General features: G+C 33.8%; 1 protein-coding gene and 1 pseudogene across 7 annotated transcripts in view; one reads left to right on the top strand and one right to left on the bottom strand.

The window, feature by feature from the left end:
- EXOC6 (exocyst complex component 6) overlaps positions 1 to 24,841 on the top strand; it is a 172,856-nt gene that overhangs the window by 56,390 nt on the left and 91,625 nt on the right. For 4 of the 7 annotated variants that reach the window (XM_033130780.1, XM_033130777.1, XM_033130779.1 and 1 more), the window contains exons 6-14: positions 151 to 355; positions 8,635 to 8,787; positions 11,038 to 11,106; positions 11,184 to 11,267; positions 15,938 to 15,984; positions 16,107 to 16,227; positions 17,699 to 17,770; positions 21,278 to 21,375; positions 24,032 to 24,137. In XM_033130780.1, the coding sequence (XP_032986671.1) occupies positions 151 to 355; positions 8,635 to 8,787; positions 11,038 to 11,106; positions 11,184 to 11,267; positions 15,938 to 15,984; positions 16,107 to 16,227; positions 17,699 to 17,770; positions 21,278 to 21,375; positions 24,032 to 24,137 (955 nt within the window). Of the gene's footprint in view, positions 1 to 150; positions 356 to 8,634; positions 8,797 to 11,037; positions 11,107 to 11,183; positions 11,268 to 15,937; positions 15,985 to 16,106; positions 16,228 to 17,698; positions 17,771 to 21,277; positions 21,376 to 24,031; positions 24,138 to 24,841 lie in introns of all 7 variants that reach the window. The other 3 variants (XM_033130775.1, XM_033130778.1, XM_033130774.1) reach the window with 1 other exon arrangement.
- LOC117036268 (zinc finger protein 384-like) lies at positions 19,036 to 21,159 on the bottom strand (annotated as a pseudogene).

Below are 24,841 nucleotides of genomic sequence, written 5' to 3'. Positions count from 1 at the left end.
GTTAATTTTACTTTAACCATAACTATGACCTTTTTGATCGGAACGTTGGGCTGATTGTTTTTGGAATATTTTTGGATTATTATTTTGGGTTACTTGTGAAATTAATGTAGTAAGAACTTTTTATAGAATTTTCTTTTTATCTTCTCACAGGTATTATTCTGCTTTAAAAACTATGGAACAATTAGAGAATGTGTATTTTCCCCGGGTTAGTCAATACCGGTTTTGTCAGCTTATGATAGAAAATCTTCCTAAACTCCGTGAGGATATTAAAGAAATCTCCATGTCTGATCTCAAGGACTTCTTGGAAAGCATTCGAAAACATTCTGACAAAATAGGTGAAACAGCAATGAAACAGGTGAGATTAAAAAGGAGAATTTTAATTTAATGTTATTTAATAATTTAAGTTATAGAATATACCCGAGGTTTTCTTTCTTGACTTACATAAAATGCTTATTACCTCTTTTTTTTTCTTTCCAGTTCTCCCTTTTCTTATCTTTCCTGATTCTTGTTTAGAAGGCGTTTCATCAGCGTTTCCTTCGTTTACCATTATTCATTTAACTTGATTCACCAATTAATCCCTTGGTAGTGTTCCCCAACTATTTGTATGGGTTTTTTTTTTTTTTTTTTTTTTTTAGTATTGTATTTATGTATCACATTTCAGTCTCGATGAAGCCTCTTCTTTATATTCATGGTTATAGGGGTTCTGTTTAGCTAGTCTTTAGAAGATTTTTTAAAAAATTTTTATTGGGGAATATTGGGGAACAGTGTGTTTTTCCAGGACCCATCAGCTCCAAATCAAGTTGTTTTTCAGTCTAGTCGTAGAGGGCGCAACTCACTGGCCCATGTGAAAATCGAACCGGTGACCTTGGTGTTATGAGCACTGCGCTCAGAGTCAACTGGCTACCCTTCAGATGATTCTTGAGGTTGATTGTTCTATACTTTGTTTGTAATTTTGGTGTGATTCTGGGACACAGTAGGCATGATGTTTACCTAATTCGCCATCTTGTCATCTGTGTGGTATTACATTAACTTTTGCCAGCAGTCACAGTTGGTATAAATTTAGCTGAAAAATGGCAGTTCTTTTATGCTAAGTTTCTAAATTCCTCTGTTTTTAAAACAAATTAAAAGTATTATCTTGAATTAACACCTCCTACAGCTCAATAATAAAAAGACAAACAATGGGAAAAGCACTTATCTTTTGAGTCAGCATTTTCTCTCCAAGGTATTTACCAATGAGAAATTAAACACGTCCCCATGATATTCATAGTAGTTTTGTTCACAGTTGGCTAAAAACTAGAAACAACCCAAATGGACATCAAAAGGTGAATGAATAAACAAATTGTGCTATACTTATAAAATGGGATGATATTTAGCAATAAAAAGGAATAGATTTCTGATATGTTCAACAAATATAAATCTTCCAGACATTACTCTGAGCTACAGAATCTGGACACAAAAAAGTACACACTGTGTGATTGCATTTATATGCAGTTCTGAAGCAGGCAAAAGTAATTTAAGGTGAAAAAAATCAGCAGTGGTGGCCTCTGGGTGGGGAGATTGACTGGGAAGGGATACAAGGGGAGTTTCTGCGGAAATGGAAACGTTCTTTACCATGATAAAAGTTTATCTCCTTGTCAAAATTGTACAGTTTAGATCTGTACATTTCAGTGTATATAAATCTTACCTGAAAGAAAATTGTAAAAAATAATTGGGGTATGTGTGGAGTGAGTCAAGATACAGATGAAACAATGTATAAATACATTGAAGATAGGTGATGAGTACTTTGGAGTTCATTGTATTAATCTCTTTACCTTGTTTACATTTAAAATTTTTAGTAATAAAAACTTTTTAAAGGATTATAATTTAATTAAGTTTTTTAAGAATTAGCCGTTAAAATTCCCAGTAATAACAGTGTCAAAGAAATAAAATAATACTCAACATGCATTCTAACTCATGATTTTTTCTTCAAGTATTACAAACTACTTTAGAGGAACTTTTATATCATTTTTCTAATTAAAGAAATATGTCTGTATCAGACTATTGTCACATCAGAAGAAATTAAACTTCAGTATATAACTTTCTCCCTGTTTTAACTTGTGAAAGGATTATAAGTCAGATAATATCTGTTATATTGCTGTTTGTTTCAACTTTGTATAATGTTCTATTCTATGTTAATTTGCTTTGTTTAATAGATTGTTTACTTTGAGGATTTATTGGTTTTGAAAATTCTTCACCAGAATCAACTTACTTTAATAAAAATGAAAACTATATATATAATAATGTAGGACTTGTGATGCATAATAATGTTTTTTAAAGTTGCTTCATTTTCTTTTTTTCATTTGTGGTTAACTGTTGCTTCTCTGTAGGTGGGCTATAGCAGATTTGATTTTCAGATTGTTTTTGGTAGTGTCTTTTATTCAGACTTGTTTGACAAAATATCTTTGTTTGCTGTAAATAAACAGATGCTACAAAATGGAACTTAAGCCAAACTTATTACCTCTCTTTTCTATGGAAGCTAGGCCTGAGGCCATTTTCCCTACCATTAGGATGACCAGAATATGGTCAGTTGTGGGTGATAGTATGGGAACAGAAATGGTAGAAGTGTATGTAGGTCAGTGGGTTAGAGTTTGAATATCAGATTCGTTGATGGAAAAGATGAAGACTAAGAAAATTTAAGTGAATTATGATTTGAAGTCAATGTTTAGAAGAAGAGTCCATAGTCTAGAGACTATGATTACCCCAGAGGACAAGGTAGGTTAGGAAAGACCCAGGAACGGAGAGCTAAGTAGAGCCAAAAGATTGGATATTACCTCACTGTTAAGGTGGAATGAAGTGTGGGATTTCATAGTAATCCTCTGAAGTGATCATCATTCGTCTTCACTGTTGACACTTCTAGATACTAATAGGATTGATATATTTTTTGATAAAATTGGAATCAGGGGAACCACTGATCCTTCCTTTCGCACCTCCCATTACTTCTCAGGATCCCAAGTCCTTCAGACTGATTGCCTCTGATCAGTGAGTGTTCTTCCCCATTGGAGAGCTCTTCAACATTATATGAGTTGTGATCAAACAATACGGTGAATGTTTAAATAAATGAAATTTCTTATAGTAAAAAACACATTGCCATTAATCCCCCTCAAAATACTCCCCTCACTTCGAACACATTCATCCCATCGTTCTTGCCACTTTCTGCAGCAGTTTTGGACGTCCTCTTTCATGAGTGTCTTTAGTTATACTGTCATGGCTGAATCATTTTGACTTTGTAGAAGAGCCAAAAGTCGCACGGTGCCAGACTAGAGTCTGGCTCAAGGATCACATTGTCTGTGAAATCTGCCTCCTCCTATCTCACTACTGCCAGCAAGAAATGGTCACTTCCTGTTCAGTGCGTGTATCTATTGTACTTTTCATACTACAGTATAATTGCTTATTTTGTGTTCTTAACTAGACAGTGAGTTTTTAAAGTGAGGGATTATATCCTATTTAATGTTGTCTTCCTGGACTCTAGCACTGTGCCTATGCCTAACATGAGTGACACAAAAAGTTATTTTTGTTTATTTGTTTGTTTATTAAAGGAGTTTGAGCTGAATTTTAGCTTCACTAGGGAGAATTTTTAAAAGTAAAAGACAGTCTTGCACTCGTAGTGGTGTTTTTTCCCTTCATTCTAATGGAAAGATGAATCCACTATGAGTAGTCTGATGTTTAATTAGCAAATACCTAAAATTCATAGTCTCAGTTAACATTTTCCAGATTACATTCCTTGGCATACATTTTAATAGTGTTCTTTAAGGGAAAATAGGACTAAATGTTCAAGTAAGATTTGGAAACCTGGGTTAAATAAAGTTAAGTAGGTTTCTTTACTTATGAATTATAAATCTAGAAGGGAAATACAGTATGTAATATTTATGTAACTTATTTGAGCATAGAACCTCCTTTTTAAGGAATACCTATTGATACTGTGTTTTGTACATAGCACAGTTTGGAAGAAATACTCTACATGAATGATTTTATACTCTAGAAACAGAAAATCATTGACAAAGTTAGTTTGGCACAGAGGGAGAAAGGAAGTTCTGGCTTTTTTGTTGTTGTTTTTTCAGTGAGTAGGTTGAGAGTGTAAATGGACGAGAGGGATCGTGATTTTCTCAAGTACAAGCCTCTGGAGGGCAGCCAGCATCAATGTCTGGGTAAAAGGAGAGCTATATTTCTGTGATTTGCATGGTCTGATTACCTGGGAGTAGAAAGGTCTGATTAATAGTTGTGTATCCCATAGAGAGAATTTATCACTAAAAGAGGCAGTAGGTAAACTTTCTGTATGCCAACAGAACAGAGTATTTACAATCTGAGCCATCAGAACAGGAAATGTTTCACTAATATGAAGTATGTAAGAAATTGAAATCCTGGAATTAAGCCTATATTTTTTTCAATCTCTTTTAATGAAGATCTGCTAGTAAAGTATCACTAAAATAAATAGAAGAAAATATAAGGGTATTCAACTTCTTAATCAGAATAAATATTTATTTTTATCAATAATTAGGTCAATTTGGGATACTCAATTATCTTCTGCATTCTTAGTCTTCACAGACTGTGGGCATTTTCAGTGGAAAATAAAATGAGCTTGTAACTTGATACTACAGTTCCCTTCTATGAGGTTAGTGGACATTTCAAGAAGTTGGAATTTTGACCAAAGAATGAACCAGTCCCTCTCACCAACACACACAAATGCCAACTTAGAAAGTAAATGATCTAACATAATTTCAGGGCTTCAGGAAATTAAAACATTTTTTTTCCCTCTACAAATAATAATTGGAGTTAAAGCAGCATATTTTATGCATGTGTAATATCTTTTTAATTTTCTGGTGTTTTTAAATATATGTGTCTGGTTTTCTCCTTAAAAAAGAATTAGTGTAAAAAAGAATTAGTGATAATTCTTTTGTAAAGCTTTGTGCTCCAAACAAAATAGCGTTAAAATAATTGAATCACTGCTTGACTTGAATCACTCAAAGGAAGAGGAATATACTCTTTGGTAATTGATTTAAAGCTAACTCTAGGATGGGAAACAAAGTCTAAGCAGTGGAACTATTAGACATGGACTTTAAAATTTACGTATTCAAGGAATTATAAAACAAGATTGAAAATTTGGGCAGATTATTGGAAACCATAAAGCAAACCATCTGGAAATTCTAGAACTGAAAATACATTAACAAATAAAAAACTCAGTGTACATACAGGAGGTAGAAAAGATTAGACACATCTGAAGATAGAATTTATGAACCAGAAAATGGGTCAGAGGAAAATATCCAAATTGAAGCTTAGATAGACAAAAGGATGGAAAGTACAGGAAAGAATTTAAAGACATAGGATAAGGTGAAATGGTTATACATATGTGTAACTATAGTTCCACAAGGAGAAAAAGGAGAGAATAGGGTATAAACAACATGGATAGACCTTGGAATCAGAGATTCAAAAAGACTTGTGAATTCTAAGCAGGAGAAACAAAAAACAAACCCATACTTAGGCACATACACTAAGTTGTCACTTTATGTTGTTGATAGGTTCTGAGAAGTTAAGTAAAACAACATATAATGAAACCAGTTTTACCGTAGGCTAATTGACATAAACAAGAATTGAGTTCTACAGCATCTCATTGCTACAGTGAAACAACGTTGAATGAAACGTTGGTTGAGGACTGGCTGTAATTGAAAAATGGCTGTAATTGAAAAATGCTGAAAAGTAAAGAAAAATCTTAAAATCAGCCAGAGGAAAAAATATGTTATCTTCAAAAGAGCAATAATAATACCAATCAATAGCTGACTTCTCAGTAGAATTGATGGAAACCAAATGACAGTGAAATATTATATATAAAATGCTGATGAACCTTATTATATGTCAACCTAGAATTCTATCCCAGCAAAAATATCTTTTAGAAATGGAGGGGAAATAAAGATATTTTTCAGATGAACAAAACCTGGGAGTTTACTTCTAGCAGACCTATACTAGCAGAATTATTAGTGTTTTCAGACATCAAGAAAATGATCCCAGTTAGAAGCCTAGAGATGCAGGAAGTAAATAAGGCAACTATTTTGGGTAAAATTACATATACATTGGTTGTATAAAACAAAAATATCTTATGGGATTTACATACATGTAGAATTAACTGCAAAACAACAACCATATAAATTGGGAGGGGAATTAATATGGGTTTTAAAAACTCTATTAAATCATGCTGCTTATAGGAGACATACCTTATATATAAACATATAGAAAGGTTGAAAGCAAAAGGATGGAAAAGATATATCGTGCAAACATTAACCAAAAGAAAGCTGATTTGTGTATTTTAATATGAGAGTAGGCTTTAAGACAAAAAGCAGTAGTAGTGAGAGAAAGAGGAACATTTCAAAGTGATAACAGGTTCAGTTTATCAGGAGAATAATTCTAAATTTGTTTACATGTAGTACTATGGTCTAGTACTAGACTATAAAGCAAAAATTGTCACAATTAAAAGATAAATGGACAACTGGACAAACATAATGGGAGAGTCTACACTCCTCTTAGTAACTACTGGAACCAGTAACTCCTAGAGTCAGTAAGTATATAGTCCTTTTAAGATTAACAACCTTGACCTAACTGACACACGTAACGCTGTATCCCATGATTTCAAAATATATTCGTATTTTTAGGAACATTTACTAAAATTGATTATATTCTGGTCCACAGAGCACATGTCAGTAAATTTCAAATGATTGAAATAATACGGAGTATGTTCTCAGACCACACTGGAATTATTCCAGAAATTAGTAATCAGTAGATAAGTAGAAAATCCCTGTATGTTTGGAAATTAAGACATAAAATTCTAAATAACCCATGGGTCAAAGAAGAAGCTAAGTTTAAATCAGAAAGTATTTTGGAATTGCAATGAAAATATGACATATCAAAACTTATAGAATGCAGCAAAAATTGTTTAAGGGAAATTTTATAGCCTTTAAATTTACAAATTAGGAAAGAAAGACAAACAATCATCTAAATACTGATCTTAAGTTAGAGAAACAATTGGAAATTAAATTCAAAGAAAGGAGGAGGAGATGACATTAAAAGCACAGACAACAGAAACAAGTAGGATTACATCAAACTAAAAAGCTTCTGCACAGCAAGAGAAACAGTCAACAGAGTGAAAAGGCAACCTGCAGAATGAGAGAAAAATATTTGCAAACTATGCATCTGATTATGAGTTAATCTCCAAAATATGTTAAGGAACTCTTACAACTCAATAGTAAAACTAATCACCTAATTAAAAACTGGGTTATAGACTTGAATGGACATGTCTTTAAAGAAGACGTACAAATGGCTAACCAATGTAAAAGAAAATGCTCAATATCACTAACCATCAGGGAAATGCAAAACAAAATGATAATGGGATGTCACCTCACACCTGTCAGGATGGCTATTACCAATAAAACAAAAGACAAGTGTTGTTGAGAATGTGGAGAAACTGGAACCCTTGTACCCTGTTGGTGGGAATGCAAAATGGTGTCGCTGCTATGTAAAACAGTACGGAGGTTCCTCAAGAAGCTAAAAATAGAACTATCATATAGATCCAGAAATCCACTTCTGGATATTTATCCAAAAGAATTGAAATCAGAATTTCAAAGCAATATTACTACACCCATGCTCATTGCAGTATTATTCACAATATCCAAGATGTGGAAACAACCTAAATGTCTATTGATAGATGAGTGGATTAAGAAAATGTGATATGTACATACAATGGAATACTATCCAGCCTTTAAAAAGGAACATAATTTAAAGTAGTCAAATTCATAGAATCAAGAGTGGGACAGTGGTTGCTGGGGGCTGGAAAGAGGGGAAAATGGGGTGTTACTAATCAGTAGCCATAAAGTTTCAGTTAAGCAAAAATGAATAAGCTCTAAAGGTCTGTTGTACAACATTGTATACATAGTCACCAATAATGCATTGTCAATGTATATTAAGAATGTAATAATGTACCCTCTTAAACGTTTGCTAAGAGGGTAGATCTCATCTTAGTGTGCTTATTACCACAATAAAGTTAAAAAAACAAAGTGGGAGGAAATAATCCAGGTAAGAGTAGAAATCGATACAATAAAAAACAAGAAAATAGGGAAGATCAACAAAGTCAAAAATTGGGTCTTCGTCTTTTGAAATAAAATTATAAACCCCTGCAAGACTGTTCAAAAAAGAAGAGGGCACAAATAATAAAAAATGGGACATCACTTCAGATCCTCTGCCTACAGACATTATTAAAAATATAAGTGGGTTTCAGTAAATGAACTGCATTCTTGCAAGCAATTGTGGTTGTTACTGTCTACACTGGCATTATCCTTTAGAATATCTATATTGGTATTTCTATCTGCCAAGTATGGAAATAAAGTTTTCTTGAATTTAAAATATATATATATATATATATATATATATATATATATATATATATATACACACACACACACACACACACACACATATATATATACACACACACACACACACACACATATATATATATATATATATACACATATAAGGAAATGTGAACAAATTCTTGAACCAATTTCGACCATAATAAATTTTGAAATAATCCAAATTTTTCTTCTTCCAAAATAGGCACAACAGCAGAAAACCTTCAGTGTAGCTCTGCCAAAGCAAAATAACGTAAAATTTGGGAAGAAGATGTATATAAATGATAGAATTCCAGAAGAAAGGAATGAAATTGAATTGAAACATGCATTTGAGGAAGAGGATGAGAATGAAGAGGAGGTGATGGGAGTTAGTTTCTCTCTTTGTCTTTCTTTTGATGAATTTTTCCTTTTGAGTTGTATGTGTGTGATTCTCAATCTTCCCATGTGCAGATTGAATATATGCAGATCAGTTAGTAAGGAGCTATTAGGGCAATGGAATCATCTGAAATATTATACTGCATAATTGGTAAGGTAAACAGGAAATATTGTAGATTATATTTGTAAATCATAGTTAAAACTAGTTGTTCTTCCATAATTAGCAGTAAAAGTGTAAATCTAATAATTTTTTTTGTAGTGATCACTTATATTGTAATTATCTGTGGCTAACATTTAATTTCATGATGGCTTGACCTTGCCATTTAGGTCAAGAAGAGCCTACCTTTTTGTTTTCTTTAATTGGTGCCCAGATACTACAAAATAACTAATATGACTAAAGTTTTTTATTTCTTAAAAAAAATCTTAAGTCTAGAAACTTTGAAATTATCCTTAAATGCTTACTTTTTCTTTTATCTTCTATATCCAAATTCAGTCTTAGTCCTATGCTCCTTTTAATCTCTCCGCAGTCTTCTATTGAGCCTACTTTTTATCTTTTCCTTTGTATTCTTTTTGAATTTAGTTAATACCATAAGGAGCCTAGTTATTCCCAATTGTTTATAAGTTTTACCTTGTCAATGAGACTTTAAATTCTTTTTCAAAGCCTTAGTTGGGGCATAGTAAAAACTTTTAATTGATTGATAAAAAGAACCATGTGAATATGTGCCCATAGCCTTCTCTGTGGTTGAGAGAAAAGTATAATGTGTACATATCTACAATATGCCTGAGGATGAGTGAGACTACAGATGCTCCTTGACTTATGATGGGGTTTACATCTTGATAAACCTGTCATAAGTTGAAAATATTCTAAGTAAAAAATGTGTTTAATACAGCTAACCTGACGAATGTCATAGTTTAATCTAGCGTACATTAAGCATGCTCAGAACACTTACTTAGCCTACAGTTGGGTGAAACCATCTAACACAAATTATAATCAGTGTTGAATATCTCATGTAATTATGTGTATTGCTTTCACATCATGGTACAGTCAAATCATCGTAAGTCAGGGACCATCTTTATGTATTTATGTCTCTGTATAAATATGTATGTGTATGTGTATATAAATATATGTGTACATGTGTATATGTGTATGTGTGTATATATACACATATGTATGCATATGCACAGATATCAGATATTGTAATGAATACAGACAAGTGAACAGCCTTAGATAGTTTAATGTCTTCCTAATGTAGAATTAGTGTGTCCTGATTAGTCCCTTGAAATTAAATAAATGTTTTTTTGAAATCTACCTTTTATTCTTTCTTAATCAGTATTCATAGAATCTCTATATTCTTCCTTGAAATTCAGAATGGTGAAAATGGACCATTTAGTCTTGCTTGATTTTCCCCTAGTCTGTTTTGCACATTGTTAACTGCTGGGAGCATCACCATCATGCCCAATGCCCAAATCCGTATCTAAGAAAAACTTGGTTGTTCCCTTGTTCTTTCACATCTATTTTATTATTACTACGTTTTGTTTCTATCATTTTCCCTAATAAGTAGCACAATAATAAAAATAATTTAAGTCTATTCTGAGGACTCATGAGCTTAGAAATGTTGAGTGTAGAAATGTGTTCCTTTAAAAAGAGTTTCTCAAGTTTTGAGAAACTTTATACTACTCTATTTCAATTCTGAGGTGCAATTTTTAAAATATTATGGCATCTTAGAATTTGATACATCTTAAAATTAATGACATCATAGTTTCAAGTGGTAGTGTTTTTTTTTGTTCTTAGTGTTCCATAAAATAATAGTGATAATGTCTTCAGTTTGATTAAATAATGATAAATTATAAGACTTAGCTACATAAGAGAAGGAACTTTGTCTACAGCTAAACCATAAATCCATGTACCATCTTTACCAAAAGCAATAATGATGTATCTAGTTATTGATAGAAATTTTCTTGTAATCTACCAAGCACGTTAAAGATACACAGTCTCTCCCCTTTATACCTTATAATCTAAAACAGTCAATGATGATAAATATGTAAAGAATGAACTACTGAACAAATGCCAAAACAAAATGAAAAAGGCATTGCATTTATATTGTATGCTTTTTATGGGTGATAAATGTTATAACATGAAGTCCATGAATCTCCTTGTGTATCATTAACTTTACATTATCCAACAGTGGACTAGTAATGACCTATAATTTTCTTAAATGGTTTTATTTTTCAGGTCTTAACTGTTCAGGACCTTGTTGATTTTTCCCCAGTTTACCGATGTTTGCACATTTATTCTGTTTTGGTAAGTATTGTGTGTGTGTGTGTGTGTGTGTGTGTGTGTGTGTGTGTGTTCTCATTACTCTACTGCTTTTATTTTAGGGTGACGAGGAGACATTTGAAAATTATTACCGAAAACAAAGAAAAAAACAAGCAAGACTGGTATTACAACCCCAGTCAAATATGGTAAGTATATGAAAATTTTGAATTATGTTGTCACTTTTTAGCCCCTTGCCTGCTTGTATCACTATTCATTCAACTACAAATATTTATTGAACACCTATTTCCAATAATTGGTTTTGGTGCTAAGGATACAGTATTGAACAAAATAGATAAATCCCTTCTCTTATTAGCTTACATTCTATTAGAGAAGATATACAGTAAAATAAAATAGTGAATAAGCAAAAAGATAAACAAGTAAATATATGAATTGTCAGGTAGTGATAATTAGTTTCTGAAAATATGGTGGACTCTGTACCTTGATTAATTGTTCCACTGAAAAAACAACTGAAGATACTGGATATAACATTTTTTAAAATTTTAAGTTGCTTTTAAATGCACTGAAAGTATAGACAGGACAAAAACTAAGTCAATGTGGAACTGTTTTACATGTTGGTTTTGGTGATAGTTACATGACTAGATGTATTTGTGAGAACTGATAGCAGCAGCACATAAAAAAGAGTGTTTTATTGTATGTAACTTATACCTCAATACATCTGACTATAAAACAGGAAAACCTAAATGAAAGCAGAAATTGAGATAAGTTTAATGAAGCACTAAATGTAGCTTTTATCATAGGGACATCTGCTGAATGGGAAAGCATGTCCTTTTTAAGGACATGGGGATATAGAGGGCCAAGCCAGAGCCACCCAAAATACTTGTCTCCCTTGTAAAGAAACCTGAGACTCCAAAGAATTATAGCCCCATTATTACGATGACCTAGAGATACAAACCATCTAACAAAATCTCTTTGTTCCTTCTGCCAAATACTCTCAGGAAATCGCCTATCTCAAATCTTGGTACTGAGTGAACAACAATAAGAAAAAACTGTCTGAGAATTCATAACAAATAATTCCTCACATGTGTTTTCAACCCAGTTTATTCTAGTTGGATAGTCAAGAAAAATCTCAAGTTGAAAATTTAGCTTAAAGTGGTTCCATGCTGATACTGCCTCCAGGTGCTTAGTAGAAGTAAATGCAGATCTTCTCTGAACCTTCATACCAGAGTTAAGGAATATCCATAGTTAAAGTTTCAAGGAAAATTAGCAATTTGCAGTGAAAAGTAATTACCAAAAAAGTGAGAATCATTAGAAATATTGACCACAGAAATAAATCCTAGACTTTCAATATTTGACCCATTAGCCGTAGAATATAAAATAACACTATTTAAAATAGTTAAAGAAATAAAAGGCAAGCTTGCTGATATAATTAGGGAACAAGAAAATATAAAAAATGACCCAAAAATGTGAAGAAAAACCAAGTAGAATACCTAGAGATTAAAGGTGTGTCAACCAAAATTAAAAATTTTATGATAGGTTTGACAGTTGATGCATTCTCTTAGGTAATCTGAAGAAATTATCTAGAAAGTATCACAGAAAGATGAAATGATAAAAATACAGATGAGTGTGAGGATACAGAAAGAAGGTCTAACGTATTTCTAGTTGGCGTTTCAGAAAGAGAAGATAGAACAAATGGGACAGAGGCGTATTTGAAGACATAATGGCTTATAATTTTCCAGGACAGATGAGAAATAGAAATCTACAGAGTCAAGCCCAAGGAATCTCAAATAGGTTAAATAAAAAGGAATGCGTTCTTAAAGACCTTACAATGAAATTTCAGAATACCAAAGAGAGAAAATAGAAGACCTGAAAAACATAATCAGCTAATTTGATTAATTGACATCTATTGAATACTCCACCCCAAAAAGCAGCATACACATGCTTTTCAAGTGCATGTGGAAGGTTCATAGAGGTAGATTTTACTCTGGGCTATAAAATACATCTCAACAATACAAAAGACTTGAAATCATCCAAAGCATGTCTTCTCACCACAAGAGAATTAAATTATCCACATACAAAAAAAAAACCAAATTTGATTCTTACCTCATTCACCAATTTAAGAAATGGTCGTGAATCTAAATGTAAGAGCTGAAATTGTACAACTGTTAGAAAAAACAAAGGTTAACATTTTTGTGACCTTGGGTTAAGCAGTCAGTATTTTCTTATGTGAGATACATAAAGCATGAACCATACATAAAAGAAAGAAATTGATAAATTAAACATTAAAGTGAAAAACTTCTCTTCAAAAGACATTGTCAAGAAAATGAAAAGACAAGACACAAGAAGGATATATTTGCAAAACTTGTGTCTAACTATGAGGTTGTATCCAGAATACATAAAGAACTTGTATAACTGAATAATTAAAGACAAACTAATGGACAAAAGATCCAAGTAGACATTTTACCAAAGATACACAGTGACAAAAACGCACATGAAAAATGTTCAATATCATTTTTCATTAGGGAAATGCAAATTAAAACCACGAGATACAATTATATATCTACTAGAATGGCTGAAATTAAAAATTATATATCTGCTAGAATGGGTACTGATGAGGATGTGGAGCAACTGGAACTTTCATATACTTCTGGTGGGACACTTTGGAATATAGTTTGGCAATTTGTTAAAATTTTAAGTTTACTCTTGCCATATGACCCAGCAGTCCTGCTTCTAGGTTTTTACCCATGAGAAATGAAAATGTATCTTCACACAATGACTTATATGTGAATTTTTATCGTAACTTTATTCATAAATACCAAAAACTGGAGGCATCCCAGATGTCTAACTAGTGAATAAACACATTGCCATACATCCATGTGATGGAATACTGCTTAGCAGTAGAAGAGGAACTGATAACACGCAGTGACATAGATGAATCTCAGAAGCATTATTTTAAGTGAAAAAATTTAGCTATCACAAAGTTATGTATAGTATGATTTGTTATATTACATTTTTGAAAAGGCAAATCTATGTGACAGAATGGGATCAGTGGCCAAGGGCTGGGATTGGGCAGATGATTCACTACAAAGGGGCATGAGCGATCTTTTTTATGAGATGGAAATATTCTACATCTTGATTTTTGGTGGTGGTTGTACAGATGTCTACATTTGTCAAAACTCATTGGATTCTACATATAAAAAGGGTTAATTTTACTATACATAAATTATACCTCAATAGACTTGGCTTTAGGAACAAAGACAAAGAGAAGACCTTAAAAATACCCAAAGAAAAGAAATTATTTTCAGATAAACAAAACAGTGGAATATTTTCAATGCTGAAGGAAAATAACTGTCAATCTAGGATTCTATATCCAGTGAAACAAGGGCAAAGATAGACATTTTCAGACAAAAAGAGGAGAGTTTGCTACGAAGACACCCTTACTAAGGAAGTTCTAAAGGATCTATTTCAGGCAAAAGGAAAGTGATGCCAAATGGAAGATATGAGATGCTAGGAGTGAATATCAAAGAAAATATAAATAAGTGAGTAAATCTACGTTGACTGTAGGAAGTAACAAAATATTATGGACTTTAAAACAAGATAGAATTGAAGTAAACAATAGCATAAACATAACATTAGAATGAGATGGAAGTTAATGAAATGAAACTATTCTACAGTTTCTGAATTGTCCAGAAGAGTAAAAATACTGATTAATGTTAGAGTTTGATTATTTAAGTATGTGTAATATAATTTCGGGAGTAACCACTGAAAGAGTAGTAAAAGTATATATTTTCATATAACACAGAAAAGCTAGAATGATAAAAAATAAAATATTCGTGCCTCAGAGTTGATAAGAAATGGCTAAGTTAAACCTATAAGCACTTACTAATATTGAATCAAAATATTTAAAGCAAAATTGCCACAACTAAAAGGATGAATAGTATAGTGGAGTTTTAAGCATGTCAGTATCTTATAAATCAAATAGATATCAGTAAGAATACAGAACACACTTAATAGGTTTGAGCTGATGGACTATATAGAATCCTGTTTCACCAACTGTAGAAACAGATTCTTTCAAGCACAAATGGAACATTATAAAATGTAACTAATAAGCAAATATCAAGAAATATGAAATATCTGATGTCATATAGACTACACTCTTTGATCACAATATTCTTAATCTAAAAAGTAATAATAATACCCCTTCCAACCTCCCAAAAAATCCATGTTTAAAATTTTTGATCACATTTTTGAAATAAGCAAAATATAATATTTGAACTTAATTGAAATAATGAAATAAATTTTTCAAATAATGTAATAAACTTTTATGAATGAAATTCAAATGATCAAATATTTCCTGTATGCCTTTTTTTAAAATGATGAACGATAGGCAATTGTAGACTATTTGCAAGGAATTTGAATTTTTTTGTGAATCAGATGAAAAGTTATTGGAAGGTTTTTAGCAGAAGATATATGATCTGATTACTATTTGAAAAGTATCATTCTGGAGCTATCTGGAGATTAGATTCTAGGAAGTAAGCCTGGAAGCTGGGGAGACGAGGTAGGAGAATGATAATAACCCAAGTGAGAGATGATGGTGGCTTGAATTAACCTACTGAGGAGGTGGGGGGGGGGGGGTTGTTCTGAAGTCATATTTACTTTTTAACTTGTTTATTGTCTGTCTCCTTTTGAATGCAAATTTCATGAGGGTAAGGACTTTTTGTTATTAACCAGTATATCCCTGTTGCTTTAAAAATAGTAGGCTCTCAATAAATATTTGTTAATAAATGTTGTAGTGACTTAGAACTTTTATGTTACTGGTATGTATTGGTTTACATTGACTTTTATTTTTCATTTAAAGCATGAAACAGTTGATGGCTATAGAAGATATTTCACTCAAATTGTAGGGTACGTATCTAATACGGAAATAACTATTATTTTTATACTATGTTAAATGTCAGAACTAATCATTTTCTATTTGGATTTTAATTTTTTTTGACTCATGTTATGTTGGTAATAACTGTTTTTAGGTTCTTTGTGGTGGAAGATCACATTTTACATGTGACCCAAGGATTAGTAACCAGGGCATACACGGATGAACTGTGGAACATGGCCCTCTCAAAGATAATTGCTGTCCTTAGAGCTCATTCAGTAAGTCAAACAATTTGTCACTAAAATTTTAATTCAGTTACTTCAATGACTTCTGAGATGTATAATGTCAGAAGAATACTATATTACATCGTTCTGTATATTTTTGGTAATTGCTCAGATTAGGAAGTAGTAATGTCAGGCTTTTGTTTGGTAATATTGGGCTGTGATATTTGCAACTGGGGCTTCCCAAGACATGTTTAGTCCAGTATTATAGAAAATGAAGAATAAAACTGGTCCCATTAGTCTCAATTGACCTCTTCATTAGATCACTGAAAAACACCGTGAAGAAAGGGTTTTTATTTTTCATTCCAAATTCTTCCAAAGTAAACTCCACTATTAAAACTCAGTAGAACTTTTTCTTTGATGTTCATAATTTGTTTGCAGTAATACAATTACTAACTTTTAAAAAATATGCAATTGTTAAAATTTGAACTCATTTGAATAATTAACCTTTATATAATGAGGGTTCTTTTTTTATGAATGAAAGTAAAATGATCAAATGTTTCTGTAATATGACTCTTACGGAAATAATAAATATGTTAGTGGTATGAAGACTACTGAAATTGATTGCTCAGTGTAGACTTTTACTTAACACACTTTTAGTAGTTTACCCTCAGTAAAATCTCTGCATACTTAAAATTTTGTAATCTATTATTTATAATTTTATTATTGACAATAGGGATTGAAAATAGAGGAGGATTTTTAGTTTATGTGATATTTAGATTATAAATACAGTTTTATTTATCAGGAATGTAGGTTCTTGATATACTATTTCTCCAGTGAACTACACTTTTCCTAACATATTAATAAAGAACTATATGTTTTATCATGGTTTATATTCAGACCAGCTCTGAATATGTAAAATTATAGTATGCTTCCTATTAATCCTGTGACATCAAAGTTATAATATGTTAAATGCAACATATCACACTCAAAATCTTATTAAATACTGTTAAAGCGACAGTGATTTTCACTGTCCCTTTGAAATTAATTACTTTCTTTTGGTGAATTACTACAAAAATACTTAAATTTGATATTCTTATGTTGGAAAAAGTAATATATTTGTGTCTTTTTAATAAGGGAATAAATAATTGAAAACTAAAAATATGTGATACGTATATATACACATATGTATATCCCATTTTTTTAGTTTAAAATAACTAGTAGAAATATAAGCATCATTGCTTTAACCAAAGTTTAGTGTGAACAAATTTCAGAAAAATTCCTTTTCATACAATACAGATACTTTAGATATGTCATTTTATGATCTTTCCCTAAGAATTTTTACTGAAAACAGGAAGCTAGCTGTGGATCTAATTAATAACAAGATTTTAAATTTGTCGTTAAGTCTGGCAGATTAAAGGGAAAAATTTCAGGTTTTATTAGTTTTTAACCAAATAATGCTGGTTTTTGTTTGTTTGTGTTTCCACACCTGCACCTACCACTTCTCTCCTTCCTCTTCTCCCTACAGTCTTATTGCACTGATCCTGATCTTGTTCTGGAGCTGAAGAATCTCATTGTAATATTTGCAGATACTTTGCAGGTGGGTGATAATCTAACATTCAATTAATGGCTGTTTTAAGTACTTAAAGATATACAAAATAATAGACCACGCTCATTTATTTTATTGTAGATTAATTAATGGTAGTAAATTAGTAGTAACCAAACATTTACATATATATTGATATTCCCCTGTTACCCAGAACTTTTCATACCACTTTTCTTCCTGATTTTGAAACTTGGACAGAGCTCAGGGAATTTTACCATCTTTTTAAATATTGGTCATTCAATTGGAATGAAGTAGTTTTGTAGTTAAAAAGAAAAAAAGTACATGATGTGGTAGAAAGAACCCTGAACTAGAAATTAGAAGATATGAGTTCTGCCATAGGACAATGATCATGGGCCCTGGGAGTAACACACGCCCTGTTTATGTTATAAACACAAGTGGTTACAACAAAATGGCTGTGATGAATAGGTATATATATATATTTCTATATAAGTCAGTGTCCGGCAATTGACCGTGGCACCTAGGGAGCGAAGTCCAGCCCTGAACTCTCCCTTCTCTGTCACACCCTTCTTGTGGGATTTCATAACGAACACAAAGCTCCCACAGCCCCTTAGATTTTGGGATGGGAAGATAGAGTACACAGGGCCTTGGTTGGCAGAGAAGAGGAGAGGCTCCAAGAAGAACTCACACTTCTAAGCAACCTTCGGTCATTTTGGGGATCACCAACCCCTTGGGGACCACTTCTCAGCTCGTGCCCCTTTACAAATAAAGGGGGTCTGACCACCACCCAACTCTCCTTCCTCCAGCATTAAGTAGGAACTGAAATGAGACCACGAGGAGGAAGAAAATGGCTCCCAGGGATCAAGGCATGTGGGAAACCTGTTCTTTCGCAGGCAAGATTAGAACAGGAGGCTGGTTGCATTTAGGGCTCCCTTCTCTTTGGTATCTGGGAGAGCCAGTCTCTAGTCTTCCATCAGCCTGAACTTCGAGGATTATGAGGGTAAGGAGAGAGTGAAGTGCCCACACTAGAAAAGTTTCTGTGAGGTCATAGCAAATCCCTCCTTTGAGCACCAATCCCAAAATTTTAAAAGCTAGTCCCCACCAATCAGGAGGGCTGATGTTCCTTTTGAAGAGTTGAAAATAAGGATGGTATCCTCCGAAGGAAGGCAGTACCTAAGGCCTAAGGAGATGGAGCCAAGGCTTGTCAGGGAAGAAGAGTACTTTTCCCACCAAGAGGAGTTAGAGAAAGAAAAGACCAGAACATCTTTTCCCTCTTCCCAGTGGGTGGCAGCATAGGTCTCTTATTGGCTGTCTAGGTGCTCCACCTGGATGGTGCTGGTGGTGCCAGTGAGGCAGATATGTCCTTATGATGCTCCACTGTCTTATAGGGGGTCAGATCAAAGGAATACAGGGGTGGAGGGTTGGGGTTGCTGTATCCACCACCCCCATCCTGGAGGGCTGCCCCAGGGGACTGGAAGTATGGTGGCTGTGGCTGCTGCTGCTGCTATGATGCCTGGGAAGCTTGGGCTTGAGTGTGAGCTTGAGCTTGAGCTTGGGCCTGGGGCACTACTGCTGCTCCTGCCGCTGCCTGTACTTGCTGGAGATCAGGAGGGTTGTGTTTGCACATACCGTGTTTCCCCGAAAATAAGACCTAGCCGGACCATTAGCTCTAACGCGTCTTTTGGAGCAAAAATTAATATAAGACCCAGTCTTATTTTAATATAAGACCGGATATAATATATAATATAATATAATACTTAGTATAATATAATATAATGTAATCTAACACAATACCGGGTCTTATATTAATTTTTGCTCCAAAAGACGCATTAGAGTGTCTTTTGTCCGGCTAGGTCTTATTTTCGGGGAAACACGGTATGTTTCATAAGGTACATTTCCGATGTATATGCCTGACCACAGATAGTACAGGTGTATACCTTGACATGCTTCACCATATGTATCGAGAGGTGCATCTCTAGCGAGGCTGCCTCTCGTACACCGATGACAGTTGTGGCACTTGAAGCATTTATCTTTGTTGTGCTGTCTCTGTGGACTGCAGATTGGAGAGCTATGTGGAGGCTTTCTCACAGCCTGGGTGTGCACATTTTTATGGTCTGTCACCAGTGTGGATTCGGGTGTGCTGCTGGGGGTGAGAGAGCTGGCGGAGGATTTCTTACGGAAGTTACAACTGTAGGGCTTGGTCCCCTAGTGGATACGGATGTGCTGGGCCAGGTAGGAGCTGTTGGTGAAGGTCTTGGAACAATGGGGGCACTTGTGGGGCTTGGCTTCAGTGTGTGACTTGGAGTGGATCTGCATCTCCGATTTTGAGTAGAATGTCAGATGCAAGTTCATGGTGGAGCCGGGAACTGAATCCATGAGCCCAAGGCTTTGTCTATTTCCTGTGCCGTAGATCCCTTCGCTCCTTTGGCCTTTCTGATGGTCATCATCATCCTCAGGGGAGAGGACATAAGGGTCATTCATTTCAGGTAGCCTTGATTCCAGCATCCTCTTCTTCTTTCAGTTTGGGGGTGCTTAGGAGCCACATTGCCACCTCCACCTCCTTCCCCCTAGGGCTGATGGTACCTTTTTGGAAAGGTCAGGGACCACCTTCAGGGCTTGTGAGCCCAGGGGCAGAGCTGTGACAGCCATGGGGGCTGAAATGGAGAAGGTCTGAGCTGATGAGGCTGTGGTCACAAGGGAGCCCCAGGGGGACATGATAACTAAACCAGGACCAGCAGTCATCAGTCCTGTAGATGGCACCGGGGCCACCATTAACAGACGCCTGGCCATGTAGGGTTAGCTGGTCTGACTTGGACTCGGTCCATATTGATGCCGGAGGGCAGGGACACTGAGGCAGACACAGTTACCGAGGTGGGGTAGTGGGGTGGAGTCACCCTACAGCCCTTCTCTGGCAACAGCTCATCTTTCATCTTGTTGATGAATGTCTTATTCCCAATCTGTCCTGAGATTGTGGCGATAGAAGGCCAGAAGTACACTTTAGAAGTTAAGTGAGATTTTTTCCATTCTACCCTCTCTCTATCTTCTTCCTGGAGTTTTATTCTTTCTCCTTTCCAGGGTTCCTGAACTTTCTGGAAGTGATGCTGCTGCTCCTACTCCCTAGAACCCCAATTCCTCCACACCCCTTTCTCTCTCCCTCCCCCCAGTGGCTCAGAGTTGAGCTGCCACAGAGAGAAGGCAGGAGCACTGGAAACGAAAAGGGGGGCCAGAAGGAAATAGTAGTTGTGCAGGGGGAGTGGCAATGGGGAAGGGAGGGGAAATGCCCTAATACTTTAAAGCTAACAAAGTAATCCAGAGTGAAAAGACACAAGAAATGGAGAAATTTTTTCACCTTCATAAAACTCTGTTCAGCCTCTTTTCTACCTAAGGCAACCCTGTAAAATCTAAAGGATACCTTTCTTTTTCATACTGTTGGGAATGGCATATAATGTGTATAGTGATCACATTCAAATAATTCTCCAGTATTCCCAATATTTTTAAATGAATACCTTTAAGTTATCCTTTTTTTTTATGTGTGTGTTTTAGGGTTATGGTTTTCCAGTGAACCGACTTTTTGACCTTTTATTTGAAATAAGAGATCAATACAATGAAACACTGCTTAAGAAATGGGCTGGAGTTTTCAGGTTAGTCTAAAACATGGTGCCTTGATGTAGTGAGAAAGTTTGTCAAATGCTACAGTAATTGATTTTGTGTTTACCAATTTAAAATGCTTATAATAATTTTTTATTGTGGTAAAATATACGTAACATAAAATCTACCATTTTAACCTTTTAAAAATGTATAGTTTAATGGCATGAAGTACATTTATGTTGAAACCATCACCACTATCCTTCTCCAGACCTTTTTCATATTCCCACACTTAAACTCTATACCAATTAAACAATAACTCCCTATTCCCTTCTTTTTCTAGCCCTTGGCAATCACCGTTCTACTTTGCCTTTATGAATTTGTTTTAGGTACTTCATATAAGTGGGATCGTATAATATTTATATTTTTTGTGTTTGGATTATTTCACTTGGCATAACGTCTTCAAGGTCCATTGATGTTTTAACATGTGTCAAATTTCATTTTTAAAGGCTGAATAATACTCCATTGTATATATATACCACATTTTATTTATCGTTGATCCATCTATAGATATTTGGATTGTTTCCACCTTTTGGCTATTATGAATAATGCTGCTATGAACATTGGTGTACAGATATCCTGTTTGAGTCCCTGTTTTCAAATCTTTGGGGGTATATATATCCAGAAGTGGAATTGCTGGATTATATGTAAATATGTTTAATATTTTGAGGAATTGTCATACTATTTTCCACAATGTCCACACCACTTATAATTAATTTTTAAATGTACTACTTACAATTCTAATCTTTATAGTCTTTTCTCCCCAATAAATGTTTAGGTAAAAGGCTGTAAGTATTCAAAGGTATTTAGCATTAGAGACATATTAGTATTTATAGTTTGTAAATTTTGTTTAGGGAAAGTGCTATTTTTACAAACAGCATAACTAAATTAAAAATCTTAAAGCATCTAATTAGGAAATTACTTTTGCTTTAATCACTTGCCTGAAGGGACAAAATATTTTAATAACTATGTAATTTTGTATTGCCATAAAAAGAGAAATATGCTCCCTCCTTTTTAAATTCTAAAAACTTTTCTTGTTCCCCTTTTCCTCCCTTCCTCCCTCTCTTCATTCCTTCCTTTTTCCCTCCCTCCCTTTCTTTTTTCCTTCCTTCCAAAAAAGAAGTTAATCTTGAGATCTTAGATCTAGTTTACCCAAAATATGGTAGAAGTAATGTGGCAATAATATTTGATGAGATTAAAATAGAAAATTTGTTACATGATTTAACAGCAGCTTGACATATACGCCATCAATTTTCAAAACTGTGGAAGACTGACCTTCTGAAGACTGTAATAGAAATCTTTTTAAACTACTTAACTGGTTCACCAAGTGATACAGTTCTATTAAAATCAACTAAATAAATCCTTATTTAAGAATTGTGTGTTAACATTCCTTAGCAGTGATATGGTAAGGATGTTGTTCCAAATGAATAATTGACAGTCTTGATGAGTCATGTATAAGTATCAACGATTTTTTTATATTTAGTATTTTAGAAATAGAGGTAGTGCTTACTGATAGGGGTAGTAATCTATAATATATATGCTACAATATAATGTATTAATAGTAATATGATAGCTTTAAATGTAATAAAATATATAGCTACTAATAAAATATATCACTACTTTATCTTATTTCTGAACTTTGTACCTCTTTTATTTGTATAACACATCATTATAAACATTATAATTTGTTTGTATATCTGTCTCTCCCATTAGTTTTGAGAACAGCTCTTGCTTTTATCTTCATGAGGAATTAAGTTTTCATCACAGTTAGCTCAGAGCCTAGCACATAAAAGGTGCTCAATAAATATTAATCAGACTGAACTACTGATTAAAAGGAAGTTGATGATTGGACGGCAGGTATATTAAGACTGTCTGGGTTATGCAACAGTAACAAAAATGCCCCAAATCTCAGTGAATGAACAAAGACATTTCTCACTCACACAGAAATCCAATGTGTCTAATAATCCTAACCTAGGCTGTTTGCTTTTGTGAGTCTACTTTCTCAACATGTGGTCTCCCCTGTCACCATGGGAAGAAGCATCGCATAGTTAGCTCATAAATGCTTTAGATTTGAAGCAACACCTGTCACTTGCATTCACAACCTGATGGCCAAAACTGGTCGTATGACTGCCTGTTTGCAAAGGAGCTGTGTGGGAGAGCACATGGATGTTTGATGAGTAGTATGTAAGATTTTTTTCCTATAAAAAGTTTTTTTCTAATTACATTATGAGACACTGAACAATAGAAGACATTGTTGTCATATGAGATAGTTGGGAAGAGAGAAAACACGAGACATATGACTTCAGATTGTTCCTATCAAAAAATATGACTGGAATACTCTTCATTTCATGGCTCTGTTTTTAGTTATAGATAATAGATAATGAGTTCATTTAGATTGTATCATCTTGAGAATTGTTCTAGATCAGAAAAACTAAAAGTACAAGTGGAAAGAAGAGGTTGCACATGAATGCCAAGGGATAAGACTTATTTGATACTGAATTTAAAAATTCTGGATGATTATGTAGTCTTTTCCTATTTAGACCTCTAACTGACAAAATAAAAATGCTTCTGTTGTGTTTTTTTTTAATATTGTCCTATAGTACTATAATGATATCTTCTAATATTAAATTTTCAATTTTCTCTTCTTAACAGGGACATTTTTGAAGAAGATAATTACAGCCCCATCCCTGTTGTTAATGAAGAAGAATATAAAATAGTCATCAGTAAATTTCCCTTTCAGGATCCAGACCTTGAAAAGGTACAAGTTAGTTTTTAATTCAAGAGTTTTCTTAAAAATAAACTCATAATATTTATTGGTACATAATAGTAACCTGACTCTGTAAGTAAGAATGGCTTCTTTTGAGGCAATTTTTTTGTTGTGTTATTTAAGAAAATTGGTTATGTTCTGTTAACTTTTAAAGATTATGTTACTACTACTACTACTACTACTATTTTGGTGAAGTTAAGAAGTGACTTTCCTGGGGATATTGGGAATACTTGTCCCAAATGTTAGGTGGATTCTCAGGTCAGGTGTTACTAACATTGGGTGGATTCCGAATTAAATGAACAAAATGTTGAGTAGGTTATAGGAATAAGAGTATATTCTAGGGAAAGAGAGGAGAATTTCTTTGAAATGTCCATCATTGTGGAAGATCTTATTTTTTGGCTTTTTTTTCCTAGAAATACACTTCCACAAAAAGTTTACCTTGGTTAAGTAAGAGGTGTATGAAGGCAGTAGCCACCTGTAGATTTTTCCTGAAGTAGGAATATGTATTTTTGGAGTCAAGATGTCGGAACAAAAGACAGGATGGAGAAAAGAAACAGATCAGCATGTAGAGTATTCTGTGACTGCACACACACACACATACACACACACACACCTATCCAGTATCTTTGGGTAGAATCAGATCTCATAGGAAAAAGGTACCATATTGCCTGTTATTGTCACCTTTTTTCATTCTC

Source organism: Rhinolophus ferrumequinum, chromosome 16 (genome assembly GCF_004115265.2).
Source record: "Rhinolophus ferrumequinum isolate MPI-CBG mRhiFer1 chromosome 16, mRhiFer1_v1.p, whole genome shotgun sequence".
In the NCBI taxonomy this organism is placed as follows: Eukaryota; Metazoa; Chordata; class Mammalia; order Chiroptera; family Rhinolophidae; genus Rhinolophus; species Rhinolophus ferrumequinum.
The sequence above is the reverse complement of the archived record's forward strand: the minus strand, read 5'-3'. Positions and strand labels throughout refer to the sequence as shown.